The following is a 22,002-nucleotide window of genomic DNA, read 5'->3' as shown; positions in this document are numbered from 1 at the left end:
TTTCCTGAAAAGCTTATGTGTGTTTTAAAGACCAGTGCCAGTGCCTGGGGGCCCTGCTCAGAGTTTTCAGGCGATGACAACATCTCTTCAAGTAAAAGGCTGGGCTCCAACATGCCATTATCTTCAATAAGCTTACAAATCACTGAAAAGCCACACAAAACTTGTTCCAGCCAGCACCTTCCCTCCTGAGTTCACAGCACGTAGTCACCCTGCAGTGCCTGCACAGGCGAGGCTGTCAGTTCGGAGCGTAGCTGTCACCACAATTTATTGACCTGTTTAGACTTAGGATTGCTCGGACAGTGACTCACAGACAACCAGGTACGAATACAGCTTGCTACGATAACTTGCCAGCAATGCATCAGGGGAGGCTCAAGGCATCAAGACAAAGACACAAAGTCACGTTCCCAGTCTCGTTGCATGACACACAACCCTCAGAAGATGCTTTGCAAAGACAGAACTACACCAGTCGGAAAACCTCACTCGCTGCAGGGGATACCTGAGCAGCTTCTCCATCTACCTACATTCAGATTCCCAACAGGCTGTCATGATCTTGTAATGGATAAGTTCTCCTGAACCGGACTGTCTCCCAGAGCTACCTCCGTAAGAAAACTAAAGTCTAAAGACTACAACCACCAGCTTCTGTTAGGGAAGAGCCGTGAGCAAAACTGTGCCAACTACAGTGAGGATGACCATGTGCTGACCCAGAGGGCTGGGATACTACAGCAGGAATTTCAAAGAGGAGCAGCATTTCCACAGTGACTGGCTAAAACCACATCTGTTTTCCTCTTATGTTTCCCTAAATCTCTTGCTGCAGCTCAGGATATCAACTCCAAGCACGCTAAGACTAAACCAAACCAAACCCCGTGGCACATCTAAAGGTTATTTTAACAGTTATCTTTAATGGCACATAAAGAAAAGTAAAAAGGAAATTCTACACCAGGCTGTTACCAGAGCTATGTTTCTGCAGTGAACACTTTGTGACTATACTCGCTTAGCTCTAACTTTTGGCTACAAATAATCTTATTTGATCTGCATCTGCTCTGACCGCTATCTGATTGTGTCCTGTTCCTCCCACGGGCAGGTGACACGAGCAGTGATGGGACACAGTTCTGTGAAAGGGCCCCCTGAGAAAGAGGGGGCCAAGGCTACACTGCCAGTTCTAAGCAAGGTGAAGACTCATGCTAATTCGAGATGTGAGGCAATTCTTTGAATGCCGAGCAGCTTCCAGCTAGCTCCAGAGGCAGCTGGGCTGGCGCTACCTAGGGCACAATTATCCATCACCTATACAGTCAGCAGACACTGCCTCACCTGGTCCCAGCCCCGATCCACTGGCAGCATGTTCTAGGAGGAGAAAGCAGCGACAGGAAACAGGAAGAGTTAAGAACACAGCTTGAAAGGCAGAAGCATTAATCATCATCAGAAAAGCATAACGCTTCACCACAGGAGCCTAAGGTGTGCCAGAGAAGCCACTAAATTAGCCCAAGAACTGTAAAAGCTTAGACAAAAAAGGTAGTGAAGCCTGGCTTAAAAAGGAAGAAGCTCAAGGTATTCTTGCAGGTAGGTTACACGCCACGGATGTAGGAGTGATCTTACGCCTGAGAACCGCTTCACTGTGCTGGAGATGAGGCATTACTGATTGCTATGGAATAAAAGCCTTCATCTAAAGCTGTGATGTGCTCTGCTAGGGTTGAAGGTCTATAACCCAAATGCAGGAAGCTACTGACACTTTTTTGCAGTGATCCTGGGCACAGATGCCTGGCCTGCATCACAAAACGAATGGCGAGTCCCTATTAATAAGTAAAGGATAGATAAAATAGCTTAAAATCATCTTTTCCATTCTGTTCACAGCAATCTTGGCTGTCACAGAGCAAGCTAGATGAGATAAAAGATAGAGGAAGGAATATCAGCCTTCCTGTTTACAGGCAACACTCTCACAAATCTATGGGAAACAGTGCAAGTCGTGGCTTTTCTGGTGAAGCCTGTTCACGTAACAGTGTTATCACCTCGGCGGTGCCTGCTGAGCCAAGCGGAATCCTAGTGAAGATGAGGTCCAAAAACATTCCTGAAGATCCTACCTCACTCGTCTAAAAGATACTTCCTCCCCGATTTATTTATCACACAAGCTTGATGTGCTCATGGACAGAAGAACTTTGTTTCTTATTTCAGTCTGACTTATTCCTGGTTAGAATTTCCTATACTCCGTACATATTATGGGTATGTGACCTGAGCTCTTAGTGGGGAACCTTCACTGTGGGGTCCTCCTTCACTGCCTGCTCACACCAGCACACAATTACAGCCACGTACTGCTTTGTTCTTTATCACTTGTTAACTCACTTAGGACAGCTGCAGCTTCTGTCATTTTTAGGTGCACCGAGTTACTGTTCTCACGCAGAGCAGGCATTTATCATCTCACGTTTGAACTGTACAGACAACCCAGCAGGCGAGCACAGTGCAGGAGTGAACTTGGTGTAATTTAACAACCCAGTGCTTGAGAAAGCACAGAAGACACCATGCGATTACAGCCCTCAAAGCTGGCCTGCCTGGGCTAGGCTGTCTTGGTGGACACTACAGGATACACAGCCATGCAAAAGTGCATTTAACTGCTTTGAAAGTGATTTCCCAACAGCCCCTTTCACAAAAACACAATATATTATTGGTAGAAACAAATAGCTTTTGATTAGTGTAAAAGTGACATTAAGAAACTCTAGCAAGAAATAGTTTTTCCTTATTGCCACATTCACCATCAGTTAAAACTTCTGAAACTGTCAGAGGAATGAGATAAAGCACTTTTTCAATCCAACAAAGCCCTGTGATACACCATGTAGGCGTATCCCCACGTGGTGAGGATTTAAGTCATTAAAATGACTTATTAATGATTAATTATTAATGATTAATATCCACACCTCACCATGTAGGCCATATATATACAGTTTACAATTATATACGTGATTACCCAAGTTAACCAAGTTCCCAATAAATCAGACGCTTTCTTGTGAGATAAGAATATTCAGGCTATGACAGCATTAACAAAGATCTATGTTTATAACCTCTGTGCTACTTTTCTTACAAAACCCACAAAAACATTCAAATTGTTTCTCAAAACAGCTTTCAAAATACAAGTTGGAACCACAGTTGTCTTGCAAGGGAACTGACTTAAACCTTGACTAAGGCTTCAGCAAGTTTTAGTGCAACAAGCAACCCTCACCCTGGCTGCAGCCAGAGGTCTTTGTCTCTGCTCACTCCCACCATTACCTTCTCCTGTTCTGCATGCAACACTCTTGCCTGTGTGTTTTCATTTGTTGTTTGCAGCGAATGGTTCCTCTGCTCCATCAGCAAGTTACTTTGTTCGACATATCTGTGAAAGGCGAAGGGAAATGCATGAGCATTTACAGAAATACATGACTAGGAACAAAAGGCTGAGATGGAAAAGGGGGCATTTCAAAGCAGTTTTCTCCACGACAAGTCCCAGATAATTTTCCCTGATGCCCTGCCCCAAGAGCCTGTTCTTCAGGGGTGGATGGGTGTGCCTGATGATATCAGTTCGGGTAAGTGCTTTATCTCTTTGCAACAAGCCTAATGTTCCCCTGGCACAGCCAAGAGCTTGATAACCTGATATGCACTGGCTTTTGCCATTTCCTTGAACAAGTTATTCCCCTTCTTAAATTGAATGGAACACACCCCAAAAGCGGAACTGTAAAAAGCTAAAGTAAAATAACTCTCAGAAGCTGAGCAAACTTATCCAAATAAGACACTAGGACGAGTTCTTTTTTGTCTTTTTCCATATTCACATTTTCTGTAAACCACAGTTTTGCGGGGGGGGGGAACCCCACATTTTTAATGACTTAAAACAATTAAACACATCTGAACATGCCTCTGTCCTAAAGAGCACCCCTCCTGGTTACGCCTAACCAAGAGCACAGTACAAACTCACTGCAGCTGCAGAGGCTGCTCACTCCCCCTCCTTACCTCTGATTCCGTTCAATCAACTCGCTGATCTTCTCATTTTGCTCCTCAATCCGACTGCTCTTCTCAAATACCTCTTGCTTCAGTCTCTCATTCTCCTAAAGCACAGCTCAGCATCAATATTCGCCTCACTCAGATTTCCTTGCAGCACCTCCTAAACCTTTGTTTTGTACAGATGCAGTACAGTGGTGAGAGTCATCCCCCTTCCATGGCAACACAGGAAGGCACCACACTGCATTTCGCAGGAATCCTGGCACAGGACAGTGATTTCCAAACCACATTCTAGAGAATATTGTGTCTGGTTGACTCTTCCAGCCACAAACCTCAAGACTGTAAGGCCGCTGCCTAGAAAAACTACAAAGCATCAGGCTAAGTAGTCAAGAACAGAAGTAGGTGGTTCTTTCAACACGAGACTTCAGCTGCGAAACTGCATTTTGCAGATGCCATGGGCTAAGTCCATAATGGTTTAAGATGCAGATGAATTTCTCTTGCACTAATCTTTTGCCAAGGTCTATTAAATACTAATATATCGACCTGCAAAGTAACCAACACACAAACTGTTAAGAAGCGCTTTTTTGAGGAGGAGAGGGTGGAAATCATTGTGTATCTCATGCTCTTACCCGGGCAGCTGGTTTTGAACATGCAAAAATAGAACATATGGGTGGACAGACATCTGGGCCAAGCCAGTACAGCTACTCTAGGAATAACACAGTGGCTCCAGTTCCTTATAGAAGCAGTCAGATAGGGCTGGCCATGCTCACCTGAATTATGCGTTGTATATTGCTCATGATCATAGAAGCTTCCATTGTAACAGAGGAGATACCAGGCAACAGGGAGCTGTTACCAGCGTTCTGTTTCTTCAACTCCTCCACCTGCAGGAACAAGCCATTTTTAAGTCAGCTGAAACAGATTTACAGATGTAAGTCAGACATCTGCAAAGATCCCTTTCACTGTTCCATCAGATCAGCTGTAGGATACACACTACCACATCAACTGTGACGCCTCCCGAAGGGCAGTGAACCTCTCCAAACACAACCCCTCATATGATATTTAAGACAATAAGAGAAAACACCCTCCCCCCAAGCCTAATCTTAGCTTCTTCTTAGTGGCTGAACTTCTGCCACTTCAAGGTCTGCTAATATTTGACTTTTCACTAAGTTGGTACATCCCTGACAAAGGCGTTTAAATAGAGCCAGCTCCTCAGACTACGCTTGGAGAGCAAAGAGCAGTCAACAAACCAGTTTACACCACACAGGACCTGGGCAGCCAGATGATCCATTTTATCCACAACTTTGCTAACGGCCAGACGGATTTCGGTGTTGTGCTGCCGAGCTTCTGTCATCAAAAAGGAAGTAACGTCCCCAGGTGCTTGAGTGAAAAAGGAGAGAGATCCACAGTCACAAGGGAAAATGCTGGCGTACGGACACACCAAAAGCAACGCTTGGCAGTTGGAAGCCTGACAGACAGGACAGCCGCTCTCTCCTCATAAATAAAAGGGACACAGTATCTGGAAAACTAATAATGTAGGTATTTTCCAAATAACACGAACAGGCAAGTTTATGAGTGCAGGAAATTGAGCCACATGATTGCGCTTAGATCAACAAGAGGGAAGCCCCCAGACAGACAAAACAGGAGCAGACGAAGAGGCGTGATCAGACAATAGGAACAGAGATGACTTCTGAAGCTTTGAACTGAAGAGACATGCTCCCAGCATGGTTCGGCTATAGTCAAGTGTCCACCAACAGGGATTACCTAAAGGGTTCTTGAAATGCCTTTAGTCCTTCTTAAGTTGTGCCTTTCCTGGGCTATACGCTTTCACTTAACAAAGGCCCTGCATGTATGCTTAGATTCTTACCCTGGCTGGCACAATAGCTGTTTAATATTACAGTTACAAATACAACTGGAAGCACAAGCTATAAAATACTTTTAGTAGTAGACAACCTTGGGAATACACCCAAAGTTCTACCCCTTTCACACTGCATGAAGTTTCTTAAGGTAAGAAAAAGATGGGATATTTAATGGGAACTGTTTGTCTCATTTGGTATTAAAGAAAGAATAAAAAATTGTGAAACAGCATGGCATTACAGACAGGATGAACACGTATGGGGATGCTCCCAGGGCTCTCTAAATCATTATAAACAGTTCACTGCAGGTGAAAGCAGGTACTTGTTTTAAACATACCTTGGTAATGTGCAGGATACATCTGTCCTACAGGCTGGAGTTGAGAAGCCGAGGAAGCAGTTTGGGGATAAGCAAATGCCATTCCTGGATACGCCTTGCGGAACAAATGCAATAGATCAGAACGTGTTCTGATATTCCACACATGCTCACACTTCAATGGCTTTCACAATTAAGCCCCAGAGCAAGAACGATACTTGGAAAGCAAAAAATAACTAGGGAGCAGGACAAATTGCACAGCAGCCTGAGTGAAGGGAAAACAAAGTCACTCATCTTTCAAGGCTCACATGTGTTCAGGTTAACCACAGCTTAATGAGTTACCTTTGTCACCGATTTTTAAGCAAGAGTGTGTTACCTACGTTTGTGAGAGGCAAAAATCAGTACATGAAGCGCTCACTGCAGCTCATGGGAGGTGCAGTAATCTGAAGTCACGCTAACTGGAACACAAGGCCATTCCTAGGAAAGGCTCAAACAGTGCAGCACAACTCGACTGCAGCTTTACCGCTCATCAGAAGCAGCTACGCTGGCTGAAGAACGTGTCAGGTGTTATGAGTACTTTGCTCATATCCATTTGGGGAGGGACTGTTTACAAAGGCTTGTAGCGAGGAGCAATGGGTACAAACTGGAGAGGGGCAGATTTAGACTGGACATATGGAGGGATTTCTTCATGATGAGAGTGGTGAGGCAGTGGAACAGGTTGCCCAGGGAAGCTGTGGCTGCCCCATCCCTGGAGGTGTTCAAGGCCAGGTTGGATGGGCCTTGGGCAGCCTGATCTAGTGGGAGGTGTCCCTGCCCACAGCAGAGGGGTGGAACTGGATGATCTTTAAACTATTCTATGACTCTACAATTTACTCTCACAGGCAAAGGAAAAAAATACAGTACAGCTCTGGCCAAGTCCCTAGAGGAATTCAGGACATCAGGGTCAAACTTTCAAAACAATATCCAAATCACTGTCAGATTAAAGCTTCATTTTAATGAGTTGTTTCTATTTCATCAAAAAGAAAAAGTATCTTTTTTTTATCTTGTTACTTGCCACAACCTCCTTATTTTCATACAAAGAAAATGCAGAGGCAAAGCAACGCACCAGGGTTTTGTTTGGTTTGTGGTTCTAGGTGCGTTTTGGTGGTTTGCTTTTTTTTTTTCACATAAAGCATTTGCATTCATTATCAAATATTTTCTTCCTCTGCCTGAACTCTTTTAAAATAAACAGTGCTTCTATGCAGCACTGATTTCCAAACCCTCCAGGAAACAGGTTACATGAAAACAACTACAGAAACCACAAGGTAATAAGCTTAGCTTTTGGCTTCACAGAAGTGTTTGCACGATGCTGTGTGCTAAGACTCTGCTACCTGATCTGGCAAATAATTTGCGTTCAGCAAATGGATTGTACCGCTCCACAGCAGTGGCAGCACAAGCCTTTTGAAAGGATTATTCTCTTGCTGGATGAGAAAATATGACCAACAAACATATTAAGGGTGCAAACGAGCTCTCTCAGAAGAGCACACCATGACCAAGAAAGAAATTCAACTAAAATGCTTTTGTTTTCACCTGCTCACTTCCAAGGACTTGGAAGTTGTTATTTTATCCACTAAAAGGAGATACTAAAAGTCTGGTTAATTTTTAGTTCAACTTTAAAAAGCCAACAACAGGCAGAAAATCAGCCCTTTTTGATTAAATTCTAGGAGGCATGTGAGGGAAACCCAAGAATGGCAAAGAAAAGTCACAGGAAGCAGCCTGGAATTCTCATCCTTACATGCTGCTACAGAGTCCTTGCTCCCAGCAAGGAGTAAGACTCATTAGAAAGGACAGAAGTGCCAATGTTCTCCTCGATTTCATTTTGGTACCTGAAACCCCTGCGCTCCTCCAGGCAGAGCTGAATGGGGCTGCATCGTTGCAGGTATTAAAGCAGCAGAAGATACCGGGGGCGTAGAACCAGATGCTTGAGGTACTGAAAGAAATAAATTCAGTGTACCATAAATTAGCTAGAAATAACCTAACTGTCCCACAGTGAAAAGGCCAGAAGTGGCACTAAATAGACAAAAATTTAACACAAAACTGGCTGCAACCTTGTGAAAATTAAATTCAGCCAAACAAGTGATAGAAGGTCAAGAAAAGTCATCTTTCACAGAAATTTCACTTCTAGCTACATTTAGAGAACCTCTTTTTATTCAAGCAAAGGTATCTCTGAAGTTCACTGAAAGCTGCTGCTGCTCCTCACCTTCCCTTGGCAGCGCCTACAGGGAAGCTAGGGAGGGGCTCTTGAACAGTGAGTGCAGGGATAGGACAAGGGGGAAAGGTTTTCAGCCGAAAGAGGGGAAATTGAGAAGAGGCCTCAGGAAGAAATATTTTCCTGTGAGGGTGGGGAGGCCCTGGCCCAGGTTGCCCAGAGCAGGAGTGGCTGCCCCATCCCTGGAGGGGTTCAAGGCCAGGCTGGATGGGGCTGGGAGCCCCTGATCCAGTGGGAGATGTCCCTGCCTATGGCAGGGGTGGAACTGGATGGGCTTTGAGGTCCCTTCCAACTCAAACCATTTCATGATTCTATGATTCTAAGACATTATTCACACTGAAGACTGCCCCACTGATCACCAGCCAACGTTCCAATCCACCACAGGAAGGTAAGTCAGGCCCCCTCCAGAGCTGCCCGCCCTCTGATGCCCTTCCCTCTTATTTTCGTCATTCTCAAACAAAAAAGTTTCTGTTCACTGGCAAAGATTTGTACCAGTTCAATTTACAAACCACATATCTTAGAAATCTCAGCAGCACCCCAGCACACAGAATGACCGAGCAGCTTATGTGCTGTGCCTGCTCTTCCTCAAGCAGTAACGTCTGCACAGGATCATGAAGACATGGTCCAAGGACTTCAGTCTTGTGCTTTATTAACTAGCCTATCCACAGAGCTTTGGATCGCTAAGGCCTTATTAGAAGCTAACTATCTATCAGTTCCTGAAATGAACCCTCTATTTGCACAGCCCTGGTACTTGAAGACTGCCAAGAATGGAGATGTCTCTACACCAGCCCCAGGCTCACCAGTGTGTTACCTTGTGTCGATACCGTGGGCAGCACCACGTGAGCCGGCTGTGACGGTCTTACCGAAGGCGCAGCCACTGGTTGCGCTGTCCCTCTCAGTGTATTTGGATCCTAAAAACATTTCTGCATGTTAAAACAAGCACTAAAGAATGAATGAAGTTTGAACCTAAGATGACTTGAGATCTGGTGTTACCCAATTGAGAAATAGATGGGAACAGTAGAACTGTTAAACCCTCTTGCTGCAGAAAGCGCATGCTTTTCCTGTACAGAGGGAGAGCTACAGCTACAGGCTCCACTTTAAGGAACTCACATTATAGAAGAAGCATGAAAAAAAAAAAAGTTGCATTTATGTGATTGGCACCATACCTCAATTTCTGAGTCACTGGAGTCAAGCTGACTGCCTGCTGTCCCAGTAATGAAAGGCAGCATGGGCTGCCCCATTTTAGCCATCCGAGAGATCAGCTTTGCCTTTGCTACATCTGGATTCTGAAAGAAAAGGTTTGTAGTTACTCTTTCTTTGTCTCTCAGCCCAGGCTTTTCAGGCATTACAGACATCTATCAGGATTAGACTCTTCTAAATCACTGCCAATAACGCTGGTTTTCCAATTTTTCACTGACTGTGTGAAAAACTCATTTTCAAGCACACAAGATAACACAGCAGATTTGTTAATCTGGCTTGCTTTATACACTCTCCTTTTGGGATGAAACCACTGTCATTACATTGAATATCCATCCCTACACATCCCTACATGAATTGAGGAAGCTGCTCAGCAGCTTTTCCTGTCATGAGACACACACACAAAGTATTCTCGGGTACCTGTATATACATATTCCCAATTACTCCTTGTTATCCATTCTTAACTTGTTCACCTACCCAAGACAACATGTGAGTAGCCACAAGGTCAAGGCAAGTCAGTATTCAAGTGCAGGAGCTGGGGCTGAGGTTCCTCATGTTCTCCTAAACCCTCTGAAAACAAGGTCCTACTCTGCTGTGAGGTGAACATTTGAGTGTCTTGCTTGCATGATGTTCACTTTATCTTTAGCAACACCAAATGAAGAGGTGAAACCAACCCTGCTGCCCTACTAAAAGCTTCCAATTAGTTAGGAAAACACCACCACTTACTGCTAGCTGCTCACTGATGGAGTTTGACTTGGCCCGGACAGCCGGCTCCCTGAAAAGCCAAACAGATGCATGTTGATACTGGAGATGAACAAAGATGAAATTGAACCCCCGAAAAAGTATGACTGATCCATTGAATTGATTTACGCAATAAATGACAATGTAAAATTTGCACTAAAACAAATCAGCCATTACCCAAGACCAAGTTATGACTGAAGTGCCACCCGAGACACAAACACTGCTGCTGTTGTACTCAAACAGTTTAATTATGTTATAGCTCATTAACACCCTAGAGGAACGGCTTCTTTCATCAATGTCCATTTTAATCTGAAAGTCAGCATTCAAGCACAACATTTCACTCGCCTTGTGCACATGCATTCATCTGCCACACTGGTGACACTGGGCTGGCACACGAGGACCTGTGTTTGCACAACAACGTGTTAACGCAGCGTTGTGCCAGCTGTTCAAGAGCTGCCATCCTTTAACACAGCAAAGTGTCCTAGTTATGCTGCTTCTTACCCAGGTTTTGGAGGTATCGTCGATGGAGGCAATAAACCAGTCTCTGCAGAGAAGCCATCTGAATTGGGTACCGGAGAAGGCGCAGGAGAATCCCTTGAACTAATGCTCAGTCCATCCGAACCAGCGCATTCCTTCACCAACTTCACCTTAAAAAGCAGACAACAAAAAAAGATGAGGTTTTGGGTTCCCAAAGAAGTTTTTAGCAACTTATTTCCTTTTGATGACTACACCTTTGTCCCACTTCAAGTAGAAGCATACAACTGATTCAGAACTGAAAGACCCGAATCTTTAGATCCTGGCATTCCTCACTATGAGTATTTTGTTTTCCCAAGTGACTCAAAAATAAGATAATGAAAAGATCTCAAGACAGTCAGAACAGACATGCCTTGGTAAACAGCCTAGAGGGATTTTTGTGGTTCAAGGTTTTGTGCTTTTTCTTTTTTTTAATTAAAGATATGTAATTTCATGAGGCTATTTGGTTTATAACAGTTTTTGAGCTGTAGTTCTCATGCCAACAGCAGGTTTTCACCTTGCAGACAGATGTTGCCACCCAACAGCCACAAAGCAGATATAAAATAAACACCTGGCAGGAGACACTCACCCGCCTAACTTCCACCTCAAAAACCAGAGTCGAGTCTGGAGGGACACGGCCAGCCACTCCCTGAGCCCCGTAGGCCCATGCTGGAGGGATAATGAGATACCTTCGTCCTCCTTTCTTCATCCCCATCATTCCTTCTTCCCAGCCCTTTGGTTTTCAAGGACACAATAAAAGAGAAAGCGAACAGTTTGATAAGTGACATTACAGTGTCTTTTAATTACACTGATTTAAGACTGCTTCAAGCACCAGCTATAGAAGATTCCAGGACTCCATAAAGAGTAAAATCCTGTTCATTTTCAGTCCAAAGCACTAAACTGTGGTCTTACAACAAGTTATAATGGCAATTATAAATTGCAACACTAACTTAAGAATAAAGATGCAGCTCCCGACAGGTTCATAATGAAATCAAACACATACAGCAGTTTCTCGCATGAAGGCTCAAGGCTTCCAACTCTCAGTAGGATGACAGAGACCTGGTTCAAGTTTTAAATATTATAGACTAAGCAGCTATCACAGATCACACCAATATATCAAACTGCCAGAAGTCCTACCTTGATGACCTTCCCAGACCCCAGCTTTAGCCGCAACAGCTTGTCTTTGTTAACATTTGAGTCAAACACCTAGAAAGATGATGAACAAAACCACAAAATGCATGGGTTTCCCATCCATTTCAAGATTCTTACGTGCTATTCCCCATTCTGCTACTTCCAAAATTCATTCTCAGACGTAAGATGGCACGGCCAGAGCTCCCAGTCCAGTGCACAGTATGATTATTCTTAGAATGAATAATAGCCAGAGACTCAGACTTTAAAAATGCTTTGAGCTTGATGGCCAGGACAGGATTGTGCCCAGTAAAACACTACACAACAGGCTTATATCAAGCAGCAAACAGGTGTCTAGAAGTTTTGCATGTTAAGCTAAGACACATGCAGCTGGACAATTCTTTCAGGGGACTAGAGATAAGCTCTGCTACGTACCACTGGTACTCAGAGAAGAATGCCAGGCAGATGAAGAAAAACAAAGAGTCCCCTAAAATGACAAACAGAAAGCCCTTCTCTACAGTAAAAAGATTCAGCTTCAGATGGATGCAAATGCAAAACCCTTTCCCATGAACACCACTAATAGTAAACCCAGAAGTGTTTTAAAGGTCAACATCAAAGCATTTGTTTTGCTTGTTAGCAAGCTGGATTGGACACAGCTGTAGAGGATGTAAAAGCAATCTCATTCTGTTGACAAGTGGAGATGTGCTTTGCATCAGACAAGGCTCTTCTTCTCACTTCCTCAAGCTGTTTCCAAAGGAACACAGCAGCTTCACTGTCCCTTCTCTACATTTTTGCTAATACTAACGTTTGAGAACGCCTATGAAAGTTAAAAGCATCTTAACCACCTTCTCCTGAACAGTAATTGAGTCCCTTACTATTCTATAGATAACAGATACGACAACATTTATGGTGCTGAAAGCAACGGAAAAATGTCTTTTAAATGTCTCCTTCCGGGGACTATCACACTCATTTCGTATTAGAAGGCAGCAAAAATGTCTTTACCTGTCCAAGTCCGTTGTTCTGGAACAGCCAACCCGTATAGGCAACCTCCAGGGAGTCTCCTCCTTCGACTCCCTGCCCTTCTCCCAGGAGGAGATCCTGGCAGAGGACGGAATCGAGTCCTGGGGAGCTGTTGCATTTGGCAATGCACACCTAGAGGGAAAGCCTGTCAGTGTCTCCGTTTTACAGAGTGGAGAGTTCTGCTGTGACTCCTTACAGATCTGATCCATTTCTTACTGCTCTGACAGAGCCCAGGTGCCAGACAGGTTTAAGAGGCATTCCAAGCTTGCCTGGGCTGAATCTTGTTGAGCTATCGAGGTAAATATCCTCCGCTCTACAGAACCATGGCTCTTACAGTGCTTGAGAATCCTGATTAGAAATCTCATTGGAAAGAACAGGCTCCCTGCTTCAGTAGGCCTGGATCTAACAAACACAACTCAGCCAGGCTCATTGCAGGTCTGCCTCAATCACAGTCACATAGTTACCCAGTGCTAAACTTCAATGAAAAGTACAACCTTTCAGCAAAACGGAGCTCTGAGATACATCTCAATTTCCCTGTTGTTCTAAAAGGCCAGCAACTCATCCCTCGCACAGAGTACGCAGTTACCTGTTTACTGAAATCCATGGCTGCCTTTTCTGACTCAAACATGATGGACCAGTTTTGTCTCTGATCATCATAGAACGTGCTATAATTGTTGGGTTGAACCTGCGGGAAAGGAAATCAGGCCTGTGTTAGACAGGAAACAACACAGCCAACTCCAATTAAAAAATCCACATCCAAATGAATCTTAAACAAGAGCTACTGAAACTAAGCAGGAGGAGCCCTGCTGTATCACTGCCCAAGCTCAGAACACACAAGTTAGCATTTATTTACGAGCTCATTACTGTGGAAGAACTACTGCAAGAAATATTTGAGCAAATATTAAGTTCTTCATAGATGCTGCAGCTTTCACAAGATGGTGAAAGCTTTCACAGACTTCTTTGAAGCTGAGTTCTATGATGTATACCAAGACAGTTAAGTGTAAGTAATCTTCTTTTCATAAGAATTGAATATTTGGACTTCCAGCATTGATTGGACGAGTCACTTCTTCCTCACTTCTAAAAATCCATGCACTAGCCATGTACGTAACCCATTAATCTTCAAAATGTGTTTTTAACACTAGAGTGAACTAGCATCCTCGTTAGAAATCAGAACTGGAATTACATTTCAGAGTACAATTTCTACCTATCAAATAAAGATATTTTATGTCATCTGATGACAAACTAAGAGCAGCAAATCAACACCAATTTTCTGCAAAGCTAGCAGTGAACAGAACTTCCTGAGATCCCATTTTAGGGCTTACAATGCTCCAAATTGTTCTTATCAGCAGGAAAATGCTGAGCGGGAGATTGCTGAGAGAAAACACTTCCCTACTACCATTTCCTTCTGCTGGCTCAGCTGCGTGCTCTCAGCCACTGAGCTACATAACATTAGCAAGAGGAATTTTGTTGTTTCTATCCATTGCAGGACTGCAAAACTCAAAACATCTCCTCTGTGATGCAGAGGTAATAATACACCTCCTGTAGTTTCACATTATGAAACCTCCCGCTGGAGCGCCCTGCGGAAGCCAGACACAACAGCCCCTTGTGCAAGGCAGGTCAGGAGGAGGAGCAGAGCAGCGCTCCCATCCCTGTGACACCTCGTGCTGCATCAGCTGGATCCCTGATGTCAAAGGCTGTCCTCTAAGGCTGAAGAAAGCATTTCAGAGGCAACTCCTGTTTGCTGGAAACAACACAGACCCACTGGAAGCTTTCCCATCCAGAGTCTTACCGTGAGTACGAAGCCTGGATGGATCCTTGCGGCTGCAATCTGTTGCTGCTGACTGATATAAAGGAGGATCCTGTACTGGATTCCACAAGGAATTGGGCAGGGAAGAAGAACAAACAGCAGAAACTCAAAACACGTTCAATTCTAATGCAATCTGTCAAATTATGAGCCCAAGGCTACAGTATTTATTTGCCTAAAGACCTCACAGCAGCACTTTAATGGTTGAACTTGATGATCCAAGAGGTCTTTTCCAACCTGGTGATTCTACGATTCTATGCTTTTCACAGTAAAAATAGCTAATGCAATTTTGTAACCTATTAAAACCCCTTGACAATACGCAAGCTTTATTTAAGACAAGAATCGAGCCATTTAAGCTAATTATTTTGCAATAAGCAAGACACATTAACTAATAACACATTTTTCACAGTTACTGTGTAAAATGATGGTCCATTAACCCTTCAACACATAAACCTTATAACATGTGGTAAACAGGCATAAAACAATGTAAATGACTGAGTAACAATAACTTGAAGGGAGCTTTTCAAGTACTAAACCACACTGATATAATATTATATTGGCATATTTGGTTCTAGTAGACATGACCTAGGAAGGAAAAGAGCTTTCCTCTGTGCATCTATAGCAACAGCTCTTTCACTCAACGCAGCTTGGTGGGGAACTGGGATTTATCTGCCGTTCCCAGCCATGCAGGCGGCGCTACCACAAAGGCAGCCTGAGAAAGGCTGCATTAGTCTTTTTTTGCCAGCCCCATCCTTCCCAAAAACACCAAACCCGAACATTTCTCACACCAGCTACTCAGAAATTCGTTTATGAAACTACTAATTTTTTTTTGTTCTTGCTAAAGCAGAAGTGAGAGGAAACTAATTCAGAACTGGGGGATACAAAGCACCAGAAGTCGCAAGATCAAGGACAGATCTGAGTATTCAAATTATCTTTTAAACACACCAATTTACCAGGCACCCTGGTGCTGTACTCGTAGACGAGCTCTTGGGAAGAAGAGATATTTTTGATACTAAAATAACAAAACTCGAGCAAAACTTCTCTGTACTACTGGACAAAATTTTGCTTTATGTCTATTTCCACAACCACATGATCCAGATGCCAAACACATCCTGAATAAATACCAAACTCACTTACAGAAACATCAGGAAAGCTGCAGTGCCTGAAACACTGCAAAACATTAGAGGCACAAGTTGTAAGTGATCTTACAAACTTGTGGACTGCAGGAAAGAAAAATGGCACCAAGGCAAACGGCTACACCACAAGGAAACCCAGAAGGGAAAGAAGGCATAAGCAGCATTGAAAGCAAGACCTCCAGCATCAAAAGCAAAGACATTCTGGTGAGCTCATGGAAACACTGTTTCATACCAGTGTGCTCTCGTCATGAAAATGTTAAAGATGTGAAGTGTTTCTCACCTCTTTAGTTGCATGATTCCCCACTACGGCGGCTCCGTACTTGCCTTGCTTCACGTACTGCCCGTTTGTACTGGAAGACAAGCGAGATGTTCAGCTGCAGAACTCTCCCTGCCTTAGATCCCTCTCTGCTGTTCATAGAATCATTGAATGGTTTGGGTTGGAAGAGACCTCAAAGCCCATCCAGTCCCACCCCCTGCCATGGACACGGACACCTCCCACTGGATTAGGGTGGACAAAGCCTCATCCAACCTGGCCTTGAACCCCTCCAGGGATGGAGCAGCCACCACTGCTCTGGGCAACCTGGGCCAGGGCCTCCCCACCCTCACAGCAAAACATTTCTTCCTAAGATCTCATCTCAATCCCCCCTCTTTCAGCTTCAAATCATTCCCCCTCATCCTCTCCCTCCACTCTCTGATCATGAGCTCCTCCTCAGCTTTCCTGGAGCCCCTTTCAGTACTGGGAGGCTGCTTTAAGGTCTCCTCAGAGCCTTCTCTTCTCCAGGTTGAACAACTTTTCTTTAGAGTTCAGGTCCCTTTCCTCATGCCTAAAACGTTAGGCAGCCTTTCTTAGTTTAAATAAACAACCTCCTTGCCTGCCCACATACTACAGATGCATACATTAGGGATTTTGAGTGGAAACCCCCTTTTTTAAAATATCCAGGGCAAATAAGTTTTTACACGATGCCAAATGGACAGAGATTCTATACTCAAGTGGACGGACTTTCTACTGCCATCACGCTATGCTCACGCCTGTTCTCCATGAGGGAAAAGATGAGCCATAAGCACCTGATGGTGCTGCCTGGAAAAAGCGTAACTTCCAGGCCTGCAGCCCCTGGAACAGCAAAAGCAGAACCTGCTCTCTAAGCTGCAGCACAATAACCAAATCTTTCTTTGAGCAGAAACTTGTATCAACTTGCAGCATTTGCACCATGAAGAGCAATATCGATAACCAACAGTCTCTTCCCACTCATCCAGAAATATCTTCCCCCTAGGATTAGGTTTTAAGCTCCTGGAGACATGGACTCCAGAGAATGTGGAGAATCTTTACTGCACTTACTATCGATAAGCATGAACCGCAGTGGCCACAAACACTGATGGAGCGGATGGAGCTGCTGGTGCCACTGGAGCCTTCGGGGCTGCCTGTCCTGCTGAGGAATAAAAAGCAGGAATACCTGTCAGTGACAGGGAACCACCACACCCACTGGCCAGCGACAACCACCAAACACATCCCTTCCCTCAAGGAAAAACAACTCCAGAAGAAGAAGAAAAAAAAACAGAGTGTGACCTTCGAAAGTTCCCCAAGGCCACTGGAGCAGGGAAGGGCTCAGAGTGTAATGCCATTCCAGACAGCTAAGTGAATAATTTGCAGCCCTGCTCTTCCCAGAGGCCAGCATTCCCCAGCAGGACACATGCTGCTCGTTTTTCCCGCCGCGCTCGAGCCCAGTTCCTTACCTGATGCCGCCTGACCCTTCTTCGGCTGCTTTGGTGCCGTGTACTGGAAGAATTCATTCCCATGGCTCGAGACTGTTTGATCCAGACCAAAGAGAGAGGCCAGTCTGGCACTGGGAAGAGAAATAAACTACTTTATCCTCTTTAACACGGGCTGTACAGATAACCAACTCCATTACCATAGAATCATAGAACGTCCTGCCTTGGAAGGGACGCACAGGGATCATCAAGCCCAACTCCCATGCCTGCACAGGACACCCCATAGGTCTGAGGGCGATGGCCTCTTCTCCCAAGTGACAGGGGACAAGACAAGAGGAAATGGCCTCAAGCTCCGCCAGGGGAGATTTAGGCTGGACATTAGGAAAAAAATTTTCACAGAAAGGGTCATTGGTCACTGGAACAGGCTGCCCAGGGAAGTGGTTGATTCACCTTCCCTGGAGGGGTTTAAGGGACGGGTGGACGAGGTGCTGAGGGACATGGTTTAGTGTTTGATGGGAATGGTTTGACTCGATGATCTGGTGGGTCTCTTCCAACCTGGTTATTCTATGATTCTATGATTTTCCCTCTAAACCCTTCACCAGCTCCGTGCCTTCCTCTGGACGCTCTCCAGCAGCTTTAGATCCTCTTTATCCTGTGGCCCCAGAACTGCACTTAGTTCTTAAGGTCAGGCAACACCAGTGTGGAGCAGAGCAGGACAATCCCCTCCGTCACCCAGCTGGTGATGCCGTGCTGGATGCACCCCAGGATGCGGTTACCCTCTTGGCTGCCAGGGCATTGCTGGCTCGTGTTCCTCTTGCCATCAGCCAAAACCCCCAGGCCCCTTCCCGCAGGGCTGCTCTTCAGCCTCTCGCTCCCCAGGCTGTGTGGATCCCACGTTGCCATCCCAGGTGCAAACCCCAGCACTTGTTCTTATTAAACTCCATGTCTCTGGTGATTGCCCAGCTCTCCAGTTTGTCCCAATCCCTCTGCAGGGCCTGTCTGCCCTCAAGAGTGTCAGTAGCTCATCTTAATTTCATGTCATCCACAAACGTAGTTATTAAACCTTCAAGTTCTGCATCTGGGTTATTTATGAAGATGCTAAAGAGCCTTGGCCCAGAGTTCTATCAAATACGAGGTGTTTACCACCACTTTAGAACCAAACACGGGGATGCACGTTAAGCAGCTCTGCGCTAATTAGCCGTGTAATTGTGCAGAAGAGGAACTTTTGGACGGGTGAGTGGCCTGGCTGTTTCATTTCCCCAGAAGCGACCGTCGGGCCCAAAGAATGAAGGAGGCACACAAGGAGCCACTTGAGCATGGTGGCTTAGACCAGGACCACCCTCACGTGAAAGACCTGCTGAGAAAGGGAGGTGACAGCAGGGAAGAGGCCCTTGAGCACCCAAGATTTCCCTCTGGGAACTGCAGGATCGGGTTCTCTATCCTGTGTCAAAAACAGCGTGGCAAGCAAGACCAGGGAAGTCATTCTCCCCCTGTGCTCTGCAGTGGTGAAGCCACGCCTCGAATCCTGGGTTCAGTTTTGGGCCCCTCGCTATAGGAAAGCCACTGAGGTTCTGGAGGGCATCCAGAGAAGAGCAACAAAACTAGTGAAGGGACTGGAGAAAAAGTCTTACAAGGAGTGGCTGAGGGACCTGGGGTTGTTTAGCCTGGAGAAGAGGAGGCTGAGGGGAGACCTCATTGCTCTCTACAACTACCTGAAAGGAGGTTGTGGAGAGGTGGGTCTTAGTCTCTTCTCCCAAGTAACAAGACAAGAGGGAACGGCCTCAAGCTGCGCCAGAGGAAGTTCAGACTGGGCATTAGGAAAAACTTCTTCATAGAAAGGGTTCTCAGCACTGGCAGAGGCTGCCCAGAGAGGAGGGGGAGTCCTCATCCCTAGAGGGGTTTAAAAGGCGGGTAGATGAGGTGCTTGGGGACATGATTCAGTGGTGGGCAGGTATGGTCGGAGCCGATGATCTCTGAGGTCTTTTCCAGCCCAGGGATCCTACGGTTCTACGATCCCTGCACAAGGACAGCCCCCGGGTGCCCGGCTGACGCTCTAACGCCACAGGTTATCCCTACCGGTTCCCTGTTTGCCGTTCCCCTGCTTTATCCCCACTCCCGGCTCCGGTAGGTGAGGGGCCGATCCGAACCACGGCCCCCCGGGCCGGGACAGGCCCGGTACCCGGCCCAGGCGCGGGAGGCGGCGGCCCCCGCCCCGCCCCGGGCCTTCCCAGGGCCCCGCCGGCCGCTCACCCGCCGCCGGGGGACAGGAAATCCGCGTCGTCCTCCTCCGCCGCCGCCCCGAACATGGTCACCGCCCCGGCACCGGCACCGCCGCCCTCCCGCCGTGTCGTAAAATCGCTGCGCGGCGCCTGAGCGCTTTGCGGCCGCGGCGGGACGGGCGCGGGAAAGCGGAAGGGCGGCCGGGGGGCCGGGCCCGGGGGGGGCGGAGCTTAGAGAGCGGAATGTGATTGGTGAGTGGACTGGGGGCGGGGCTTAGAGAGGAGATGGTGATTCCTTATTGGGTGGGGCGGGGGGGCGGGGCTTAGAGACCGGTGATTGGGCGGGGTTTCCGGGAGAGGCCTAGAGAGAGGGCGGGGCTATAGTACAGAGGCGGGGCTTAGTGCATACTCCTCCACATAGCGGAGGGGCGGGGCTTAGAGAGCGGAAGCGTGGTTGTTGAGTGGGCGGGGCTTATGGAGTAGGGGCGGGGCTTAGCGAGAAATATGTATTGGTGTGTGGGCGTGGCTTGGCGAGTGGGCGTGGCGTAGCGGGCACCGCGGCGGAAACGGCTTGGTGAATGGGCGGGAACCAACAAAGTACGTGAAGGGGGGCGTGGCTTAGCAGACGAGGGGGCGTGGCCAGACGGATTGGCGTGGCTTGTTGAATTGGGAGGTAGTGGGTGGAGGGGAAGGGGGCGTGGCTTAGAGGACAAGGGGGCGTGGCTCGACGAAGGGGCGTGGCTTGGCAGCTGTGGCTGCCCCAGCCCTGGAGGTGTTCATGGCCGGGTTGGATGGGCCTTGGGCAGCCTGGTCTAGCGGAAGGTGTTCCTGCCCGTGGCAGGGGGTTGGAACTGGATGATATTTAAGGTCCCTTCCACCTCAAACCATTCTATGATTCTGTGATCTGGACAGGCTGGATTGATGGGCTGCAACCAGCTGAATGGGGTTCAACAAGGCCAGGTGTCAGGTCCTGCATCTGGGACACAAGAAAGACCTGAGGGTGTTGTCTGACAGCTGACTGAACATGAGACAGCAGAGTGCCCAGGTGGCCGAGAGGGCCAACGCCATCCTGGCTTGTATCAGAAACAGCGTGGCTGGTAGGACCAGGGAAGTGATCATCTCCTTGTCGTTGGTGCTGGTGAGGCTGCACCTCAAAGACTGTGTTCATTTTTGGGCCCCTCACTACAAGAAAGACATTGAGATCCTGGAGCATGTCCAGAGGAGGGCAATAGGATTGGTGGGGGAGCTGGAGAACAAGCGTTAAGAGGAGTGGCTGAGGGAACTGGGGTTGTTCAGCCTGGTGAAGAGGAGGCTGAGGGTGACCTGTGTACAACTGCCTGAAAGGAGGTTGTAGAGAAGTGGGAGTTGGTCTCTTCTCCCAAATGACAGGTGATAGGACAAGAGGAAATGGCCTCAAGCTGTGCCAGAAGAGGTTGACATTGGACATAAGGAAAAAATTCTTCACTGAGAGGGTTATTGGGCGCTGGCAGAGGCTGCCCAGGGAGGTGGTTGAGTCACCATCCCTGGAGGTGTTTAAAAGGCAGGTGGACAAGGTGCTCAGGGATATAGTTTAGTGGTGTACAGGTGTGGTTGGGCTTGGTGATCTCAAAGGTCGTTTCCAAGCAATCAATTCTATGATTCTATGGGCGGGACACAAGGCGGTACGGGTTGGGGCGTGGCTTACCGCGTGAAGGGGCGTGGCTTAACGAGTGGGCGTGGCTTAACGAGTGGGCGTGGCTTAACGAGTGGGCGTGGCTTAACGAGTGGGCGTGGCTTAACGAGTGGGCGTGGCTTAACGGACGGAACCAAGAGGACACGGTGGGGGGCGTGGCTTGTCGAGGGGGCGTGGTCTGCGTCGGGGGGCGTGTCCGGCGCGGGAGCGGCCTCGTGGCGGTGAGTGACGAGCGGGGCCGGCGCCTGGGGTTGGGGGGCGGCCTGTGTCCATCTCTCCATCCGTGTGTCTGTCCCCGCTCCCTATCGGGTCCCAGAGCGCCCGTGGCCGGTGTTTCCGGGCTCCAAGCTTGGGAAGAGCGGGGGGAAAACTGTCCCGGGGGAAAAGGATCCCGGTGTGCGGGGCGAGAGCAGTTGAACGGGAGCCAGCGGGGTGTCCCCGGGGCGAGAGGGCACCGGCAGCCCGGCCTGGCCCCGCCTGGGGAGGCCGCACCTCGG

The 22,002-nt window shown here is 47.1% G+C and overlaps 1 protein-coding gene across 4 annotated transcripts in view; it reads right to left on the bottom strand.

Moving 5' to 3' along the window:
• Window positions 1-20,011, bottom strand: part of FKBP15 (FKBP prolyl isomerase family member 15) — a 28,034-nt gene extending 8,023 nt beyond the window's left edge. Inside the window, exons 1-20 of one of the 4 annotated variants that reach the window (XM_069873012.1) lie at window positions 19,865-20,011; window positions 17,639-17,748; window positions 17,244-17,334; window positions 16,188-16,257; window positions 14,757-14,831; window positions 13,554-13,652; window positions 12,950-13,099; window positions 11,957-12,025; window positions 11,409-11,552; window positions 10,808-10,953; window positions 10,292-10,340; window positions 9,535-9,654; window positions 9,180-9,279; window positions 7,986-8,089; window positions 6,145-6,238; window positions 5,222-5,331; window positions 4,725-4,835; window positions 3,967-4,061; window positions 3,253-3,355; window positions 1,309-1,341 (exon numbers count right to left, since the gene is read on the bottom strand). In XM_069873012.1, coding sequence (XP_069729113.1) covers window positions 1,309-1,341; window positions 3,253-3,355; window positions 3,967-4,061; window positions 4,725-4,835; window positions 5,222-5,331; window positions 6,145-6,238; window positions 7,986-8,089; window positions 9,180-9,279; window positions 9,535-9,654; window positions 10,292-10,340; window positions 10,808-10,953; window positions 11,409-11,552; window positions 11,957-12,025; window positions 12,950-13,099; window positions 13,554-13,652; window positions 14,757-14,831; window positions 16,188-16,257; window positions 17,244-17,334; window positions 17,639-17,748; window positions 19,865-19,920 — 1,929 coding nt within the window. In that variant the 5' untranslated portion in view covers window positions 19,921-20,011. Of the gene's footprint in view, window positions 1-1,308; window positions 1,342-3,252; window positions 3,356-3,966; window positions 4,062-4,724; window positions 4,836-5,221; window positions 5,332-6,144; window positions 6,239-7,985; window positions 8,090-9,179; window positions 9,280-9,534; window positions 9,655-10,291; window positions 10,341-10,807; window positions 10,954-11,408; window positions 11,553-11,956; window positions 12,026-12,949; window positions 13,100-13,553; window positions 13,653-14,756; window positions 14,832-16,187; window positions 16,258-17,243; window positions 17,335-17,638; window positions 17,749-19,864 lie in introns of those variants that run through there. The other 3 variants (XM_069873013.1, XM_069873014.1, XM_069873015.1) reach the window with 3 other exon arrangements.
• Between the last annotated feature and the right edge of the window lie 1,991 nt (window positions 20,012-22,002).

This window comes from Phaenicophaeus curvirostris, chromosome 20 (genome assembly GCF_032191515.1).
Source record: "Phaenicophaeus curvirostris isolate KB17595 chromosome 20, BPBGC_Pcur_1.0, whole genome shotgun sequence".
In the NCBI taxonomy this organism is placed as follows: Eukaryota; Metazoa; Chordata; class Aves; order Cuculiformes; family Cuculidae; genus Phaenicophaeus; species Phaenicophaeus curvirostris.
This window is presented reverse-complemented; position numbering and strand designations above follow the sequence as displayed.